General features: G+C 49.7%; 1 protein-coding gene across 2 annotated transcripts; it reads right to left on the bottom strand.

Moving 5' to 3' along the window:
• Positions 1-2,912: 2,912 nt before the first annotated feature.
• On the bottom strand, positions 2,913-18,783 carry Aqp7 (aquaporin 7). 2 transcript variants are annotated; one of them, XM_004838402.3, is made up of 8 exons: positions 18,561-18,783; positions 15,947-15,997; positions 13,186-13,303; positions 5,452-5,578; positions 4,798-4,935; positions 4,490-4,608; positions 4,098-4,315; positions 2,913-3,784 (listed from the first exon to the last, which is right to left on the bottom strand). In XM_004838402.3, exons 2-8 carry the CDS (start codon positions 15,970-15,972, stop codon positions 3,517-3,519), a joined length of 1,014 nt encoding a protein of 337 aa, XP_004838459.1. In that variant the 5' UTR covers positions 15,973-15,997; positions 18,561-18,783; the 3' UTR covers positions 2,913-3,516. The 2 variants fall into 2 exon arrangements, with proteins under 2 accessions (XP_004838459.1, XP_087039910.1); XM_087183784.1 differs by lacking the exon at positions 18,561-18,783 and adding an exon at positions 16,914-16,985.
• Between the last annotated feature and the right edge of the window lie 1,114 nt (positions 18,784-19,897).

The following is a 19,897-nucleotide window of genomic DNA, read 5'->3' as shown; positions in this document are numbered from 1 at the left end:
GCTAACAACAAACATACACACGCCCATGAGCGTGTGTGTGTGTGTGTGTGTGTGTGGAAAGAGAGAGAGCAAGCACACAAGAGAGTGCAAAGCCAAGAACAAGGACCCACAAGGTGCTATGACATCCACCCCACCCATCCTGGCTGCTTCCTTCCTTCCTTCCTTCCCTCCTTCCTTCCCACACTAGGACCTGCCTTTCCCCTCCCAGAGACCTCCCTCACTTCTGCCCCAGTCCTTGTCCTCACTTCCACCCTGGGCCTGGCTTCAGTCCACCCACCCCCTTATTTCTCCTGTCTTCCTCCACCCCCCCTTCTTTCCATTCCAGCACAGCACCTCTCCAGGCTCCCACCTCATGGGCTGTACACCAGCTCTTCCTTCAGCCTGGCAGGCTCTTCCCCCGTGTCCACATGCTCACTCCCTCACCCTCCCTCCAGGTCTTTCCTTAATGCCACTTTCTCAGCGAGGCCTTCTGCTCTTCACACCTCCCCACGCGTTCTAGCCTCCCTTCCTGGTTTCCTTTATGAGACCATATATTTTGCACAAAACTTGAGCTCCATAAGAACAAGGACCTTTTTTTGTCTTCCTTGTGCCTATATCTTCAATGCTAGCATGGTGTCTGCCACACTGTAGGCTCTCAACCAAAGTTTGCTGCGAGAATGGAAATGTTGCTCTGTGACTAGGGCCATCTGAGCCTGACACTGAGACCAGACCCTGCAAGATGTAGTCAGTGGCAGAGTGGGGGACAGTAGGCAAGGGTTCTAGATGAACCCCATTGGCTGCCCTGCCTCCAGGGCCACCTGCCAGGGACCCAAGGATGCCAGAGGCTGAAGTGTTAAGTGAGGGGCAGAACCTGGGGCCTGTATGTGCCTCTCTGAGGTGTGACTGAGGCCTTGGGGTCATCCTCTTTGGGAATGCCAGGAAGGAAAAAGGCCACCTCCTCTGCTCACAGGGCCACCAAGACTAAGAGAAGGGAAGGGGCTTGCCCAAGGTCAAAAAGGGAGGCCATGTACAGCTAGCTAGAGACTTCCAGCTGTCAGTCCGGCCCTTGTCACTCCTAGCTCTGTTCCCCTGGCTCAGTTCCTCCCAGCAGGGACACCAGTCTTACTCAAGCCTCTCCTCACTTCCCTGGATTCTGGGTGACCTTAGCAGGCTCCTTACCCATCAGTCTTTCTCTCCCCATTCTCATACAAGTATTTCTTTTTATGTTTTTAAATATAAGTACATACATATAAATATATATCACATTTATATATTATCAGACATAATTGTATGATATATCCAGACTTCCCAAATCTTTTCCTTCAGTTCTCTTCTGAACTCCAGGAGATATAACAGCTTAACTGCAAGTGTTTATTGAATATTTTCTTGCCAGGCACTATTCTCCCACTTGACATGCTGAGCACATTTAACACTCACCATAACACAAAGAGTAGGTGGCACTCTTATCCCCACTTTACAAACAACCGAGGCCCAGGGAGTCTGAGAAGCTTGCCCAAAGCCACACACTTCTCACCCCCCACCCCCACAAGTCCAGTGACAACTCAAACTCAACATGTCTGTGATATAGCTTCTCATCTTCCTCTCCAAACCAGTTCTACACTGGTGTTCTGCCCACACCCAAGCCAGAAATGAATTCATCTCTGACTCCTCCCTCACCCACTCCCTCATCCAAACCAAGCCTTGCCCTGCCAGTTGTATCTCCTCCCACACCCACTGTGCTGCCCTATTAAGCACCCTGCTGCTGCTCCTGGATTATTGGCTCTCATCATTTTTTCTTTAGGCCCATGTGCCCCGTTTCCCAGCCTGCACAATGCAGCTCAAGGGCCTTTCTAAAGCACCTTACCATGTCCACCACCTCCAAAAGGAAGCCTGGAATGCTCCCCCAAAAGCCTCATAGGTTCAGAAGTGAGGGTTTAAAATTTGACTGGATCATGGGGCTGCTGTACTCAATCAGTAGATTCATGGCCAGAAGAGGCAGGTCACTGAGGGAATTACCTGGAAGGGTATATTTCCCTCCCTGGCTCCTCCCTTCTCTCTCTGCTTCCCAGCCCCAGGAAGTGAGTAGCTTTCCTCCACCCAGACAATTCTACCATGCTGTTCTGCCTTGGAGCCAGGCAACCATGAGCCCAAATAAACCTCTCCTCCTTTAAGTTGTGGGTATCTGGTGTTTGTCCCAGGAATGAGAGAGCAATTTAAGAAAGACACTTCCTGAGCCAGGGATTTAGCTCAGTGGTTCCACCACCTGCTTTGGAAGTGCCAGGTCCCGAGTTCGATCTCTGGTACCAAAAAAAAAAAAAAGAAAGACGCTTCCTCTGCCCCATCCTCGAAAACTGTAAAAGTACAGCTCTTAGCCCAGGAAGGGCATCCCTCACCCCCACTCAGTCACATCTCCTCCGGAAAGCCATTCCTAACCTCAGCTGGCTGTGAACGCCCTCTGAGTCCCACAGCCTCCAAGTGTCCCCCTCCCCGTTTTATCTCCTTCCTAATCACCTGTGCCCCAGTAGATTGCACTCCTCAAACACTCATCCATTAGGCATCCCCAGTGCCCAGGCAGGGCTGCTCAGTAACTGTGGAACAGCTAAATGTATGAGTGACAACAGCAACCATGGTGATGCTACTTTCTGAGTTCCAGAAAGCAGGATGGTTCTGCTTGGCCCCACCATCAGCGGATCCTGGATCCCCTCTGCCACCCAACTTCTGTGCCTATTTCCCTTGAGCTCTGTGAGACATTTTCTGGTCTCTGCACCTGTTTGAAGGATTTTTCCATTTGTATCCTCCTTCTCAACTCTGGCATTCCTTCACATGAGAGAACTCTGGGGTCAGGAAGGAGGAAGAGCCCAACCCCTTGCCCACTTTTGACCTGTGCCAAACATCCCCAAGTAAAAACTGATTCTTGGAACAAGGACCAAAAAAAATCTTAATTTTTTTATGTATGTACAAAGCACAGAAACAGCACAGAAACATATGTGGAATACCTACGGTATTAAAATGTGAAGTAAAAAAATATATATCTAAAAAGCTGCTGAGGAGAGCTCTAACAAAAAAACAAAACAACAACAAAAAAAGCTTCATAAATTCTGATCTACACCCGTGGGCCTTGCCTTATATAACAACTGGCCAAGATTGGAGGAAGGGAGAACCCAAGACCATTCAAAGTCTTATCCCAGGGCACTCTCAGGGCATCCCTAGAGTTGGCCCCATACCACCTACCTTGCTCTGATCCTTCCCCAAAACATCACCTTCCTCCCCTATTCCTGGAAGTCCACCATTCTGTGTCTGGCATCCTTTCAATTTGCCCTCAGACCATAGGTCACTTACCCAGCCTCCCCAGCTCCCAGGGATGGAAAGAATTGAGGTCTCTCAACCCTATGTTCCAGCCTGGAGCTAAGGCATAACCCAGAAGCTCCCAGAAGAACCCAGGAAGGAAGTCCAACCACAGGAAGTCCCCAGGGCATGAGAGTACTTCTGTGGAACAAGGCTTTCTTACTGGGGTAGGGTTGGGGTCACAAACTCTTCTTAGAAGTGCTCTAGGGGCATGGAGCCACTTAAGGGAGGGACAGGCTGGGCTACAGCTATGTTGGCTGGGGTTCCAGAGACAGGAGTGAGGGAAGAGGCCATGCATGGGCTGCTCTTGGGCAATACAGTTATCCTGTGATCTTCACACACCATGGAGTTCTCCAGTCTCTGGGGGTTTTGTGGGATGCCAATGAAGAGCAGGTAGATGATCCCACCTAGGTAGGCACCCAGGAGTGGTGCCACAACTGGCACCCACCACCAGTTGTCCCTGGAAATGCAAGCAAGAGGAAGAGACCTGATGAGGGGGATGGCACTCATATGCTCTTCAGGCCAAGATAAGGTGAACAGAGAGGCCACCCCATCCTACCCCAGAGAATGCTCTCACCCAGGGTCCCAGCTAGCCTCATCCTGATTCAGGGACATAGGTTTGAGTTAATCCTGGAGCAAAACCAGTGCCTGTGCCAGTTTCAGGAAACATCAGGGAACAGGACTCCCCTGTACTGCTTCTGATGGGACCTTACCCTCAGTATACAGGGGACCCACAGAAAACTTGAAGAAATGGGACCTGGCAGTGGCAGTACCTGAACACCTCTTTGCCCCAGCCAGCAATGAAGGTGAAGAAGCGAGGAGGCAGGTCCCGAGATGGGTTGATAGCATATCCTGTGTTCATGCCCAAGGACACCCCAATGATGACTATGAGGACACCAATCACCAGGGCCTGGGTCCCTTGCAGTGCTGGGTTGTTCTCCTTGTCCGTTATGGCGAAGAGACACAGCTGAAGCATCCCTGTCAGTAACACCTGGGAAGCAGACACTATAGCAGCCCACCAGGGTCCTAAGAAAGCCACGGTGCCCCAGTCGTGCCCCAAATCCCAACACACAGGCAGAGGCATATCTTAGTAAGGTCCCCTCCCAGCATTCTTATCCTCTTTATCATGAAGGAGGGGGTGGGTTTGGGGAGAGGGGCCACTGACCTCATTCAGGAAGCCCCACCATAGTGTCATGTAGCTGGGAAGGTAGGTGGCAAAAATGCCAGCAGTGGCTGTGGAACCCACCACCGTCAGCTGTCCGCCCGAGAAGTGGAGAATGGCCTCTGTGGAGACAGACTGAGCTTAGCCCCGCTGGCTGATTCCAGGCGTGGGGCGGTGCGGTGGAGCTTTGGGGAGCACCCTCGAGGCTCTTTCTCCTAGACAGTTTTACAGACTGCTGCACCAACATCTGATCTGCCCAGATTTCAGAGAAGGCTAAATCCAGAGGCAGACAGCCAAGGTGGAGCACTCACTGAGGAAGAGGCAGTAGATGGTGGCAGCAGCCATGAAGGAGCCCAGGAACTGACCCAACACATACACAGGAAACTTTTTCCAGGGCATGCGGCCTAGTGCACAGCTGGTGAAGGTCACAGCTGCATTCATGTGAGCCCCTGTGGAGGGGAGGGAGAGATGTGTCAGGGTGGCAAGAGCAGAAACAAGCAACAGAACGAATGATACAGCAACAATAATAAATAATAATGGCTAGTGTTATGGACTGTGTTTTCTAGGACAAGAGCCCTCCCATGTAACCTTTACAGCCACCCCACAAAGCAAGGACCACCATCTCCATTTCACCATTAAGGAAAGTGAGGAACAGAGAAGGGAAATAATTTGCCTAAGATGACCTATGTCAGTGGTGGCAAACCTACGCCACATGTGCCACAGCGGGCTGCTTGTATCATTGAAAGCTCTAAAAGCTTTGCCGTCACTGACCTTCCTAGTCAAAATGGTGAGTCAAGGGAGCCCATGAAGCATCTGGGGGAGACACAGGCAAAAGCAAAGGGCTCAGAGGCCTTCTCCTCCCTGAAAAGGTTGTGTCAGAGAAGGGGCTGCCTGGAGGTGGGCAGGAAACAGCCTGCCGGAAATACCCAGCCTCACCCAGTCAGGAGGGGACTGGATTCACTCACCTGAGATGTTGCCTGCCACATGCACTCCCATGGTAACTCCAAAGCCAAAACCCAAGTTGACAGCAAGGTAGCTTCCAAATTTGTTATTTCCTAGAACCATCTGGGCCACAGAACCAAGGCCAAACACCTGCAAAGGAGGTCTTCTGAGAGACCTGCCATCCCAGAAGTCCCAACCTTAGAGGAGAGCTCAGAGCTCAGTACTTGCTCCTCACCACACCCATGCCCTGGGCCTGCCCAACATCGCCCTTAAAGACCCTCTGCCATGCTTTCCTCCAGAACATTCTCTCACAACTTTTCTTCTCTTATCCCCAGAGAGGCCTCTCAGACCAATGAGAACTGGATGGTGAGTGTAAAAAGAGCCAGGGATGGAGTGGCAGCGTCACAAGCCCTCATGACATATCCAGGCACCTCAATCCGCACCAAGCCCACCTGAAGTTTGCCGGTGGGGACAGGGCTTCAAGGACGGCCACTGTGGATTGCACTCTCACAGCATCTCACTCTCCAGGCCTGCCTGAAGGATGTTTCTAATAGTAATTCGGAAGAAAGTACTGTATTATTCTCCTCATGTGGAAAATGGGCAACCTGAAGTGTAGAGAAATTGACTGGCTTATCCAATGTCACCCAGCCTGTACCATGATGAGCCAGGATTGAATCTGTGCAGTCATCTATGCCAGACGGTCTCAGACCAAACAAGCACACATCTCCAGCCATGTCTTGCTTTCTTGTGCTGTGTATGTTATTCCCTCTGCTGCGACACTCAACGCTCTCCAAGGCCAAGGTCAGGTGGCACGTCTTTGGAAATATCTATGTGTTTTGGACATGTGGTTTTTATTTTTGTTTTGTTTTGGTACTGGAGATCAAACCCAGTGCCTTCATGCTGAGTGACATGCCCAGCCCTTTCTTTATATTTTGTTCTTGTGATAGGGTCTTGCACTCAAACTTTCGATCCTCTTGCCTCAGCCTCCAGAGTGCTAGAATTACAGGCATGCACAACACCCAGCTTGGACATATAGATTTGTTTTGTTTTGTTTTGTTTTGTTTTTTTGGTACTGGGGATTGAACTTGAGTCCTGGCACTTGAGCTTGCGAGGCAGGTGGCGGAACCACTGAGCTAGATCCCCAGCCCTTTGTTTTGTTTTTCAGTTTTGATTTTTTGAGACAGGGTCTCGCTATGTAGCCCAGGCTGGCCTTGAACTCACGGTGATCCTCCTGGCTCAGCCTACCTCATGTTGGGATTACAGGCATATGGCACTACGCCCAGCAGACATGTAGTTTTTGAAGGAATTTAAAGGGCTCAGGCTGCTGGAAATCAGCCACTGAGTGCATGTGATTATTATGTGCTTGAAATGTGGTTAGTTCACCAGGAACAGTGGCATGTGCCTATAATCCCAGCACTCTGGGAGGCTGATACAGGAAGATCTCAAGTTCAAGCCCACCATGGTCAATTTAACAATTTAGTGGTACCCTGTCTCAAAATAATAAATAAAAGGGCTGGGAATGTAGCTTAGTATAGACAGCCTAGGTTCAATCCCTAGTACCTCAAATAATAATAATTAATAGTGATGATGATGATGATGATGATGCCGGGGATTTAGCTCAGTGGCACTGCAATTCCCTCGAAACTGTAAGGTCCTGAGTGCAATCCCTGATACCGGAAAAAAAAAAAAATATTGTATTAGTTACATGTTGAAATGATATTTTGGGCTGGGCATGGTGGCACAAACCTATAATCTCAGCTGCTCTGGAGAGTGAGACAGGAGGGCCACAATTTCGAGGCAAGTCTAGACAATTTAGTGAGACCCTGTCTCAAAATAAAAAAAATTAAAAGGACTAAGGATGAGCTCAGCACTCTCTAAGGTCCAATCTCCATTACTGAAAAGATAGAGTTTAAAGAAATGATATTTTAGGGTTGGGTTATAGCTCAGTGGTTCTGTCACTTGCTTCAAAAGCACAAGGATCTGAGTTCAATCCCAGTACCAAAAAAAAAAAAAGTAAAATGATATTTTAGAAATATGGGTTAAACATAATAATTATTCAAATTAATTTCACCTAGTGCACTTTGATTGGTTAATGTGGCTACTAGAACATTTTAAATTACATATGTGACTCATATGTAGCTTCCTTGGACAGCTCTACTCTAGGGTTCATGAAAGAAACCCTGGAGAACTATGGACATGAATGAAGGGCTCACTTGAAGCCATTGGTGGGTGAGAGCCCAGGAGAGGGCACAAGGTAAGAAGGCAGCTGGGGGCTAAATTTAGGACTGTTCAGCAGCACTCATAGGTGAGTGTTAGTAGGCGCTGAAATGGGATAACAAAGACAGAATGTGCCACTAAGGCCAGAGACAAACATCGGGCAACACCGTCAGTCACGTGCAGCAACTGGGCCAAGTATGTGAAGGCTGGAAGCTTCCTTTCAATTTGACAATGTGGCAGTCAGTAGTAACATGATATGTGTTGCCTAGCCGTGGATATGTTTTATTTATTTGGTTTAGTTTTTTTAGTTTTTTTTAATGGTACTGGGGATTGAACCCAGGTCCTCATTCATACTAAGCAAATGTTCTTACACCCCATGGCTGCTGAGAAAGAGTTGAAAGATCCCAGAGTATCTCTTTGAGAACTTGCAGGGAAAGCATTGTGTGGGAAAGTAACATGATAAATGAGGGGCTCACAGGAGAAAGGGAAGGATGTTTCATTTTGTGTTACATTGTTTTCATTTGCTTTCTGATACTTGGGATTGAACACAGGACCTCACGCTGAGCTACTTCCCCAGCCCTTTTTATTTTTATTCTGAGATAGGGTTTTACTAAATTCTCCAGGCAAGCTGAGTATGGTGGTGCACACCAGTAATCCCTGTACTCTGGGAGGCAGGGTAAGAGATTAAAAATTTGAGCCCAGTTGTTGGGAGCAATTCTACATAATTTTGAGGAAACGTTATTTCACAATTAAATTATGATCAGGCCTAGTCTTCTTGCCTACAGGCCAGCTATGACATGATGAAACATAACTCCATTTCTGCCTCCGGTTACAGCTGAAACCTCAATGGTCCCATGGTGCTGTGATACTCAAGGGCAAGATTACATCAGCTGAAGACATCCTGGTTCTTTGAGAACCAAGTAGAAAGGTCTCACCTGGTGAGTGACAAATTCCTTATCAGCTTCACTCATCCCACCTACTGTTGTGAGAACATCTTTGCTCATCTTGCTGTCCTAATCAACATAAGACCCTCATGGTTTTAGGATTACCACCACCTTCTGAGTCATCTGTTACTCCCTATGAAACCCCAAAATAGTGGCAAGTTCAGGGTGCCTTTGCCTTTGCTGCCCAGATCAACATTGATCAGGCCCAAAGCTCAGCTTCTCTAAGTCTCATTTCCTGTCTGTATTCATTAATTTGCCATGTGCTGTCGTGGTTCACAGGAGACCAGGACTCACTGCAGGGCTTCTGGTAATGTCCCCTTTCCCTGTTCCCTACAGCCTGTCTCAAAAAAATAAAATGGGCTAGGAATATATCTTAATGTGAAGACCTGTGTTCCCCAGTATTGTAAACAAACAAAAATTCTGAGGCTGATTTCAAACTTGGAATCCTCCTGCCTCAGGCTCCCAAGTAGCCAGGGCTACAGGTGCATGTCACCACACCTGGTTTGTTATACTGGTTTAAATGGAGAGACTTTAGTATATTTATAGGCTGTGAGACACTCAGACTGAAGATAAAGGAGACAGAAAACGACACAGCACCATTCTTGAGTGTACTGGAGGGGTGGACTAATCAGAATTGGAGGTCATCCAGGAAAAAGGGGACTCGTCCTAGTTGAAGAGGGATGTGTGGATGACAGGTGGTGGGAGTGGCAGGAAGGTGAGGAGGGGGACTCAAGAAGCCCACCTGATGATTTTCTCAGTTAAGTAGGAGATCAAGCCATTTGCTGATTTAAACAATGATGAGCAGAGAATAGAACAGTTTTGGAAAAGTCTGAGAAATGTGAGCTAGCTCAGGTAAGGTAGAGAAGAGGCAGTTGAGCAGGAGCCCTGGATAGGAGCAGGAGAGCCCAGAGATGGGCCACTTTAGGGTCCAGGAGAAGATGCAGCAGGAGAAGACAGCAACAAACAGGGGTGGGATGGGGGGGCCAGACCAGGCCAGCTGACAGGCAGGGGGAACCAGAAGTAGAAGGACTAGAGCAGGTGTGGAGGTACCCTCATTGCCATTTCCCCCATGTCAAAACCATATGCTAAAAGTAATGAATGAGTGGATGAACCCTACATGATCTTCTGGGTCAGGGTGGCCAAATGGCAATGCCAACACCTAATCCACCCAGCACACAGGTTTTGTTTGGATAATGTGGCTTTGATGATGAGAAGGTTTAGCTCCACTTGAAAAACAAGAAGCTTGGGCAATGCTGGCCTGCATTCTTCCCTCCATTGCAACAGCCAGCTGCAGCAGCAGCAGCTACATCCTTACACAGATCTGTGATTTGCAGTTGGCCAGTCTCCACCCTGCGTTGACTCGGCCGAGGTAGCATACGAATTGGCAATCCTTGCCCTGTGGCTCATATGTATACCTACACGAGCAAACCCTATAGGGCCCTGTACATGGGTTTCCAGGGCCCTGATGGCTCCAGCCCCTGTCCCCCCTGGTCAGTGAATGCAGCCAAGAGCCAGGAAGCCAGCTCTGAGAACAACAATCCTGGAGTTGTAGAGTATAACAATCATTTCCCTCATCTTGGCTGCAATAAATGGGGGCCAAGGTCACATCAACCTTTTTGGGCAACATAACCTTTACCCTGGTGATTCACTGAACTTTCTATGAATTGAAAAAGCTCCTACTTCTTGGCACAGGCCTGGCAACTAAAAATAACAACAACATAATGTCCTACAGGAACTTAAACATCACCAAGGTTTTTTGTTGTTGTTCTTTTTTTTGGTACCGGAGATTGAACTCGGGACCTTGTGCTTGCAAGGCAGGTGCCGGAGCCACTGAGCTAAATCCCCGGCCCATCACCAAGTTCTTTTACAAGCATTATTTCCCTTTAGTACTCACAGAAAATCTGTATAGCAAATGTTTTTGCTGTCACTTACAGATGGGGAAACTGAGGCCCATAGAGGGGTCTTAAACTGCTCAAAGCCTACAGCAAAGACCTTTCCCCATTTGAGGAAAGTTAACAAGCTAGAATCTTAGAAATCCTACCACCTCAGGGGCTTCAGCTACAACTCAGTGACAGAGCACTTGCCTAGCACACTCAAGGCCCTGGATTTGATCTTCAGCACCACCAGAAAAAAGAATTAAAAAATGCAAAAACAACAACAACAAAAAGACCTGCTATCCCTAAGCTAAGGGACAGAAAAAAGAGATTAAAGGGCAATACTGTGATACTAAACTGGAACTAGATTTCTTTTCTTTTCTTTTTTTTTTTTTTTTGTGCCGGGGATTGAACTCAGGACCTTGCACTTGCAAGGCAGGTGTGGTACCACTGAGCTAAATCCCTCACCCCAATTTCATCTTAACTTAAAGTGTGACCTTGGACAGGTGACTTAGTCTTATGGGCCTCAATTTCCCCATCTGTAAAATGAGGATAATAATAGTACCTACCTTTAGGGCCATTGTGGTTTGGGGGTTTTTGTTTGTTTTGGTTGGTTGGTTGGTTTGGCTTTTTGTTTTTTTAAGACAAGGTCTCTCTATGTAGTTCAAGCTGGCCTTGAACTCACTATGTAGCCCAGGCTGTCCTCAAACTCATGGCAATCCTTCTGCCTCAGCCACATACAGCTTTCTAGGGCTATTGTCATGACTTAGGAAGATGCGCATGGAAAGGGCTTAGTATCATAGTGCTTCCTATGCAATAGGTGCTCAATAATAATCAAATAAAAAGAAGAAGGCAGATGTGGGCAGGTGTCAAGAGAGGATGCCAATCCCTGCTTTCCTCAGGAGCTTGCCAAAGGTTCCAAGGTTTAACAGGCTTCATGAGATTGGAATGTCTTGTCATAAATGAATCACTTTGTTCTGGATTAAGAAGGGACAGCACCTCGCTGTTTTTCTTACAGCTCAGAAGCAAAAGTAAGGGATGAAGGGAAGGGGGTGGGATATAGGGAGGAGAGAGTAGCTGAGAACACTTGCCATAATAACAAGGGGCCAATACGTGTGTACTCCATGTGTGCTGGCTGCTGGCACCAGGCCTTCTTCACACTACTCTACCTGCTCAGTGTTAGGGTTCCAGTTTACCAACAAGGAAGCTGATGTTCTGAACAGTCAAAAGGCTTGTGGAAGATCACCCAGCTAGAAGAGAGCAGAACTGGAACTCAAAAGCAGCTCCAAAGCCCATGAACACTGGGTTCTGAATGCTTAGGAGCTGAGAAGACAGGCTTGAGGGCCAGGGAGAAACCTGCCCAAGGCTAGCTGCTGATTTAAGGTCAGGGTCAAGGTAAGAAACCAGGTGCCTAGAGACCCTCTGACACGCATGCATTCATTCTCTCTGGACAGTCTTTATAACTGCTACTCATTCTAATGATAATTAACTTTACCGTTTTCCTTCAATCTCTCTCTCTCTCTCTCTCTCACACACACACACACACACACACACACACACACACATTTGTTTTTTGGAGACAGGGTCTTGCTATATAGTTCAAGCTGGCCTTGAACTCACTATGTAGCCCAGGTTGGCCTCCAACTCAGGATGATTCTCCCTCTTCTGCCTCCCGAGGGCCACCACACCTCTGTTGAACTCCAGAGCCCTGCATTCATGTCCTGAATTTTTCCCCTGTCATTTTGGCTGGTTGTATCTAAACTAACATCACCTTTGACCCTGTGCTGGCCCCCTGCTCCAGAATAACCCATCAGCATTTAGCCCACTTCTCACACTTGCAGTCTCCTTGAGTCCGTCTCCTACAACTCTCCCAATATGTGCTGTCTTTTCTATCCCCAGTGCCATCACCACCCTCTCTCTAGACTCAATTATGATCACTGCCTCTTACTTTTTTTTTTTTTTTTGGTGCCAGGGATCGAACTCAGGACTTTGCGCTTTCGAGGCAGGCAGCAGAACCACTGAGCTAAATCCCCGGCCCAATCACTGCCTCTTAACTGGCTCCCTGTCTGGCCTCACCTGTACTGCTTGGCCTCCACGCTGCAACCACAGTGACTTCTGAAATGCATATCTGACCATATCACTCCCCTACTTGACAACCTTCAGGGTCTCCTCGTTGCCCTCAGGATTAATTCTCAAAGACTGACAGTCAAGTTTTTCATCAACCACTTTACCCTTGGTTTTTCTTCTTGCCACTTCCAACCATGACTTTTGACATTCGAGCCCATGGCTTCAATCTATCCTGGCATATTTTGAGCCCTTTCTATGAGCACAAGTTCTGCTGAAGGTGAGAGGGTCGGCAAAATACTCCAGGCTCTGTTCCAAAAAGATTTATTGAGATGTTAGGTGTGATGGCACACAGCTCTGGGAGGCTGAGGCAGAAGAATTGCAAGTAGGAGGCCAGGCTGAGTGACTTAGCAAGACCCTGACTCAAAATTAAAAAAAAAAAAAAATGTGGCTGGGAATGTAACTCAGTGCGAAAACCCTAGGTTCAATCTCAAAACTTCCAAAACAAAAGTGAGAAAGGCTTCTCTCCTTACATTCCTCTGCTTATTTCTGAGGCTCCCAGGTTGGAGACAGGAGAAAGAACACTATGATCCATGGCAGCCATGGGGAGGGGCTCATGAGCTGTACCCCACCTACCCCATGCCACTCACCCACTCACCATCATCACATATGTGCTCATGAACTCAGCCAGGAATTCTCGAACCATCTCCTTCTTCAGTACCACTTGTATCCTCTTCAGCATGGGCCAGCAGACCATCGTGGAACTGCGAGTGGACCTGAAGCAGCAGCCCGGGCCCATGGACAGACAAGAGACTCAAGTCCACCCACCGCCCATCGGCCCTTCAACTCCAGGCTGAGTTAATAGGTAACCCAGCAGCATTCCCATGAGCACCTCCTTATGCCCAGGACAGCCACCTGCCCTGGAAGTGGGAGCCACCTGAGAGCCACAGGGATGAGGAGAAGAACTGAGGCAGATGGCCCAGCCAGGCTCTTCCCTCCTTCAAGCAGGAAATGGACCCCTGGGAGGGGCGAGCCTATGTGGACATTTTACACAGGGAGCAGGTGGAGAACTAAAGTTACCATCTGCAGTGGTGAGGAGCTGTCCGGGAGAAGTGGGGCAGAGAAGGCAGGCTAGAAAGTAAAGCTCAGCTCTTTGTCTGTCTGCCTGTCTTCAGGAGCCAGAGGTTGAGGGTCACAGGCCAGGACCTGGCAACAGTGAGGCACTCTGCAAACTGTATGGGATGTAACAAAGTCTGGTGCTGGGCTCAGTGAGGCCTGAAGCATGCACCGAGTACTGTTGAAGATGAGGAGGTCAACAAAATGCACCAGGCTCTGCCAACACATCAGCACCAAGAGATGTTTGTGAATGAATGCGCAAGACAGAAGGAGGAAGGGAAGGATGGGGTGGGATCTTACTTCCTGGTTTATGCTCAGTGTTTACCAGTCCCAGGCCATGGGAGATGTGCAAGAAAGACAGATTGGATGAATGAGAATGGGAAATCTGTCTCTTAGGCTCAACTAGATCCCAGTTTCCTATAGTGCCTGGCACTTGGTAAATATTTATTCAATAAATGCATGGTTGGATGGATAGATGAAAAAGTGAGTTTCAGGCCCCAACTTCTGTATTGGGGGAGGTACAGGGTTGGAGTTTAGGAGAAGGAAGAGGGCAAGTAGTGGCTAAATCTGCCATGGGAAAGTAGGGTGGCAGCAGAAGCAATAGCAGGAGGCAGAAACATTCTATAATATGGGTGACTAAATGTAAGGCAGGGGAGAAGGAAACATCAAGGACACAGCTTTCATCTGGGTATGGTGGCACATGCCTCTAGTCCCCACAGAGTGGGAGGCTGAGGCAGGAGGAATGCAAATTTGAGCCCAGCCTGGGGAACTTAACAACTTAGGGAGACCTGGTCCCAAAGTGAAATGCACAAAAGGGGGTGGTGGTAAGAAAAATAGGGCTGGGGGTGTAGCTCAGTGCAAAAGCACTGGGTTGAGTCCCTAGTACTAGGAAAAACAAAAAAGGACATGGCTTTAACTTCTGGTTTGAACAACTGAAGAGAGAGGAGCCCTATCTGAGTGGAGCCCACAGGAAGAGGAGTAGGCCTGGCCACAGTGGAGGATGTGGCTTCCAGCAGGGACCTGGGCTGTCACGAGGACATCAGCAGGTGTTTGGAAGCAGAGGCTAAAGCCTAGGAGGGAGACATGGGCTGAAACAGCAATCAGTACAGATGGGGAACCAGCCACCCGGTCCTTACGAGATGACAGAAACAAGCGAGCATCCCTGTGCATGTGGGACTGACGGCAGTGGAACGGAATAAGCAAGTCCTATGTGTGTTAGAAGGTGAAGTGGGAAAGAGAAGGGCATGGAAAGGGGAACTGGGAGTGTGTGTGGGGAGGGGTGACTTCAAGTAGAATAGTCAGGGTCAGCCTCACTGAGAAGTTGGCACCGGAAAGTGCACAAAGGACGTGCAGGAGGGAGCCATGTGGTGACAGTGGGAAGAACACTGCAGGCAGAAGGCACAGTCACAGGACTCTGAGCCTGTCTGCAGAAAGCAAAGGAAGCTGGCTAGGCGTGGTGGTACATGCCTGTAATCCCAGCACTCTGAGGAGGCTGAGGCAGGAGGATCACAAGTTCAAGCCTAGCCTGAGCAATTTAACAATTTAGAAAACTTTTAAAAGGGGGCTAGGGATGTGGCCCAGTGCAAAGGCACTGGGTTCGATCCCCAGTACTGGGAAGAAGAAAGAAAGATAGAAAGAAAGAGAGAGAGAGAGAAAGAAAGAAAAAGAGAGAGAGAAAAAGAGAGAGAGAAAAGCAAGCAAGAGGAACTAAGGAAGGAAGGATAAAATAAAGGAGGAAAGGATGGAAGGAAGGAAGGAAGGAGGGATGGAAAAAGAGAAAAACAACTGGATATATAGCTCAGCATGAAGGCCCTAGGTTAATTCCCCATACCAGAAAAAAAAAAAAAAAAGCAAAGGAAGTGGTATGGCTAGACTAAGGAGAGTGAGCCTGGGGAGGGCTAGGCAGGGAGGTAAAGGGGCCTACATAGTGAGGGCTTTTGCCAGTGCAACAAGCTTGAGAGGCCAGGCGGTGGTGAGTTTGGTCCAGCTGAGTGCCTCCTACATGGGAACATTCAGATCCCACTGCACAGAAACTGATCTGGGCATCCAGGTCTTTCCAAGCCTCCCCTCACTCCAGACCCCATCCCCCACCCCCACCTCATGATTGGCTGCACTATGGGGACAGGAGAGACCGGTGGGAGAGGCCCTTCCTCTGGGACCCTGTGGGCTACCAGGCAGATAGAAAAGAGGGGACCCAGGGGAGCAGCTGCCATGAGGGAGAGATTGAGGGCAGGGCAGGGAAGGCACTGAGATGGCTGACCTGAGGACGGGATTGATGTGGGGGAAAGGGATGGGGTGCTTACCGCTTCTGTCTGTCTGCTTGAGCCATATTTTGTCTCTCGGACTCTTAGATGCTGTGAAGCCAAAGAGAGGTCACTAGGCCTGGGGAACATAGAACTTGTTCCATAGTCCCATGAGACCTCACTCCCCAGAAGCCACCAGGCAGCTCCTGTTAATGCCACCCCCTCAACCCAGCCAAATTGCAGGGGAGGGAGGAGCAGGGGTGAGTGTGTCTCAGCCAATAGGGAGAGGCCCTGGATTCCCACCCCTCCACCTTGCTGGCCTCAGGACCCCTGACTTCTGGATCAGGCCCTTCAAAGGTCCTCTTGACCTTCCAAAGCCTGCAACCCACCCAGATTTGGACAGTGCAACACCCACAGCCTCCCTTCAGTGGCTCCAGCCTCTCACATTCAAGAAGCATGCCCTGAGGAATGCCCAAACTGCAACCCAACACCGACTTATTTATTGAAAAGTGCCACACCGCAATTAAACCTGAATGCTCAGATGCTGGGGCAACACTGCAGTGACTTGGCTTGCCTGCAGACAGAAGGCTCTGTGTGCCCTCTGTGGCACCCGTGCCATAGGCTACCACCACAGCTTTAGTCCAACCTCAATTCTCGCTGCTGATTTAAACTGACTTTCCAGAGCCTTTCCCTATGACCACCCCCACCCCCCACCCCCGCACACACACACAGGATAAGGTCCTGAAAATTCATTTTAGCCCATGCCCCCTCCTTAGAGAAAAGTCTCCCCTCTCACATCCTAAAACTTCCCACTGTACTCCTATTTTTCTCACAAACTACAGCATGAAAATATCCCCTTCAGTTTTCCCCATCCTATGAGTCCTCATCCTCTACTCCACTTCCCTCTAACTGCAGCACAAATGTGCATCCCCAACCCTGAGCGTAGAAATTCTCCAGCCCCAGCCCCAGCTCCAGTCCCCCAGGGGAAGGAAGCAATCAGCAAACCAGCATCGGACCCATCTCTGACCTGCCTCCCTTCTGCCTGGGTCCAGGAGGGCTGGTCGTCAGCTCTCTCCCCTCCTCCCATCTCTGAGACAGGAGAAATAGCCTGAGTCTTGCCTTTAACTGTGACAGCAGGAAGGGGCAGGCTCAACTGACAGCTGCCACCACCCCCCTTGCTTCCCTTCACTCTCCCTGGGTCCCCTGAGGGTGGGCTGGGGCAATACTGTCCTCCTGCCACCGAAGGTTACCAAGAAACCACTCTCCAGGCCACAGTGACAGGAGCCGTGGCTCTGCTGGCAGCCAGGGTCCCTCTCCTGTGCCCACCATCCACGCGCTGCTGTCCCCTCTCTGAAGAAGGACCTGGGAAACCGTCCCTGACAGGCAGAGATCAGGGAGAGATCTGGGCCCATTGTTAACAACCCCGAAATCCCCAGACCCCAATAAGCTGTGGTTAACACCGTTGGGGCTCTTGAATATTCCTGGAAAGCAGGGGTAGCCCTGGTTATAGCTCCGCCATTTTCGAGGAGACTCAGCAGCTGTCATTCAAGCAGTTGCTTCTTCCCATGTTCCCCCAACTGTCGCCAGTACAGCTGTGACTGTCTTGGGCACCTCAAACCCACTGTAAATATCTGCCCTGACTGTAGCAGCTTGTGTTTGAACCAGACAGCAAAACTGAATTTGGACCAATCACTAGGCTTGAATCAGTAGGTTTGAATTTGGACCAATCAGCAGGCTCGAATTTGGATCAATCACAGGCCTGCTGCTGCTATATAAACTGCCTTCCTCACATTTCTTCAGTTGATATAGGAAGGCTTCATCTCTTACCCTGGCGGCAGCCGTACCCCTCCCCGCTCCGCCCCCGTGCTGCAGCAGAGGCCTTGTCTAATAAAATCCCTCTCCAGTGCTCTGAAAGTCTGCTCTAAGATTTTTCTGGTAGTGCAGCTTGAAAGATTCTGTAAATCTACTCTGGATTCTTACGGCAAGTAGTATGGGCAGAGCGAGTGGCTTTAAAAAGAGCTGTAGACACTAAAGGCTGCTTGTCTTGAAGAGTTCCAGGGACCTGGGTAGAAATTGGCAAAGATCAGTTTGAGATCAGCAGCAGAGACCAGCAGCATCTGGCAGAGGCAGTAAGTGGTGGTGTTAACCTGCGGCAATCAGCAGCACCAGTCCCGAAACACAGCACAGCAACAGGGAACAGCCTTGTAAACCCCCAGATAGCTGCCCAGAGTGTGCCTTGGCTGCTGAGGAGCTGCTAGGGGCGCCTTAGAGCTCTAGAGCTGTAATATTCAGGGCTGGGCGGTAACACCATGGGCTGAGAGCCACTAGCAGAGCTGCACTTTGCCAATTAATGATTTCCTCTAACTGGCAACAGCCCCATTCTCTGCTGAGAGCCCTTTCAGTACATTCTCCTAATCTCCATCCAGGCACTCTGGTCCTCTCAGCAGCAACGTACAGATAAGGAGACAGAGGCCCAGAGAGAGGGTGGGATGTGCCCATGTCCCACAGTAACACAGGACTGAACTAGAACAGAAAGCCAACCCTTTAACTCCACCTGATGCTCTTCTCCCAAACAGTCCCACCTCTTCCCTGTATGGTCCCAAGGGCATAACTCTTCTTGGCGTGTGCCCTGAGGAGGCCACCCTGTCCCCACCCTGCCTGGAGCCCCACTCACTCTGCAGGAAGTGCCTTTGTATTCCTCAGGCTCTGCCCTGGGGGCTCCACAATTAAAGCAGGTCTTGATCTTATTCCTCCATGACTATCCCTGGCTCAAACTACATTCCCAGCTGGGGTTCTGTTGTCTGTGTCCCCAACCTAGAGCCTGCCTCTTCTCAGCACTCCCCAGTGGGGAGGGGAGGCTTAAATGTTGCTTCTGCTCTTCCAGGAGAGAAGTCAGTAGGGCAGGGGTTTGGCCTGTGCCACTTGAGCCAAGTCCAGACACACTGCTCAAAATAGCATCCCTCCTTTTGCCAGTGGCACCATGAAACCAGAGATCTGAGACAGCCCTCACGAGGGAAGAAGTGGAATTCCTGGTGGGCATGCTGGGACTCAGTCCTCCAAGCCAAGGGTTGGGCCTGTCTCTGGGGCCAGGGCCTGAGGTAACTGCTTCAGGTGTCCAGACCCATGGAAGGCTACAAGGCCACCTGAGCCCCAGCTACAGGAAGAGCTATGCAGAACTGGGACTGGAGTTAGAATTTTTTGAAGATCAACAGCCAGGTGGAGGGATGGAGGAGGAGATCCTGGGTCAGTCCTTAGGGAGGAGAGACAGCTTCCAGGGGCCCCCAGTCTGAGAGTACAGAGGATACAAAAGCCATATTTGCAGGGAAATCCCTGTTCAAGAGGGGAGGGAGAAACCTGACCCTGTCCTGAGGAAAACACCTCCCTTGGGAAAGGTAAGGCCTCCAAATGAAACCAAAGTTGGGCCGTGGGAGGCTTCCACTTAGGGCTATGGGAACTCAGTGACTGAGGTGGGTCAGGACGGAGCCTAGACCAGCTGTGGGGCCTGACTAGGCCTGGAAGGACAGGATGGGCAGTTGGGGATTTGAGCTGGTGTTGAAGTCCTGACATGCAGACTGTAAGGACACCTGCCAGTGGAGTGGTGGACAATGGGCAGTAGTCTGAGGCCCACAGTCCTTCGTGGGAGAGGGTTTAGGATTTGCTTGCCCAACACTCCACTTTGGGAATGAAACTGTTCTCTAGAGGGTGCCAAAGGTCAGGCCAGGTCTGTAACCTGCATAGCCCCAGTCCCAATTCCAATACATCCCATCCCAACCTACCCATAGGTCACTGCGGGGACAGGTAGGGGTAGACTGCAGTCCCAGGCTTCCTAGTCGGAAGTCCTCCTTCAGGAATGAACTTCCCCTGAGCCCCAGATGTCTGAGGTTCTGTCTCTCACTCTCCTCTGCAAATCTTGAGGAGACTCAGGATTCTGTGTTCCTTCCTTTGGGGAGGAACATACTGCTGTAAGAGGGGACACTTGCCTTTAGTCCTGTTTTACGTGTGCTGTCAGGG

The sequence above is a fragment of the Heterocephalus glaber genome, unplaced genomic scaffold (genome assembly GCF_053883595.1).
Source record: "Heterocephalus glaber isolate CG9 unplaced genomic scaffold, H.glaber_assembly_v1.0 deba00001481, whole genome shotgun sequence".
Taxonomy (NCBI): Eukaryota; Metazoa; Chordata; class Mammalia; order Rodentia; family Bathyergidae; genus Heterocephalus; species Heterocephalus glaber.
The sequence above is the reverse complement of the archived record's forward strand: the minus strand, read 5'-3'. Positions and strand labels throughout refer to the sequence as shown.

Coding starts and splice junctions, on each gene's coding strand:
- Aqp7 (XM_004838402.3), bottom strand. CDS start 15,972: ATGGCTCAAGCAGACAGACAGAAGCG. Junction 5,579..13,185: donor TGAGCACATATGTGATGATG/GTGAGTGGGTGA, acceptor CCTCCTTTGCAG/GTGTTTGGCCTTGGTTCTGT. Junction 4,936..5,451: donor TGTGGCAGGCAACATCTCAG/GTGAGTGAATCC, acceptor TCCCCTCCACAG/GGGCTCACATGAATGCAGCT.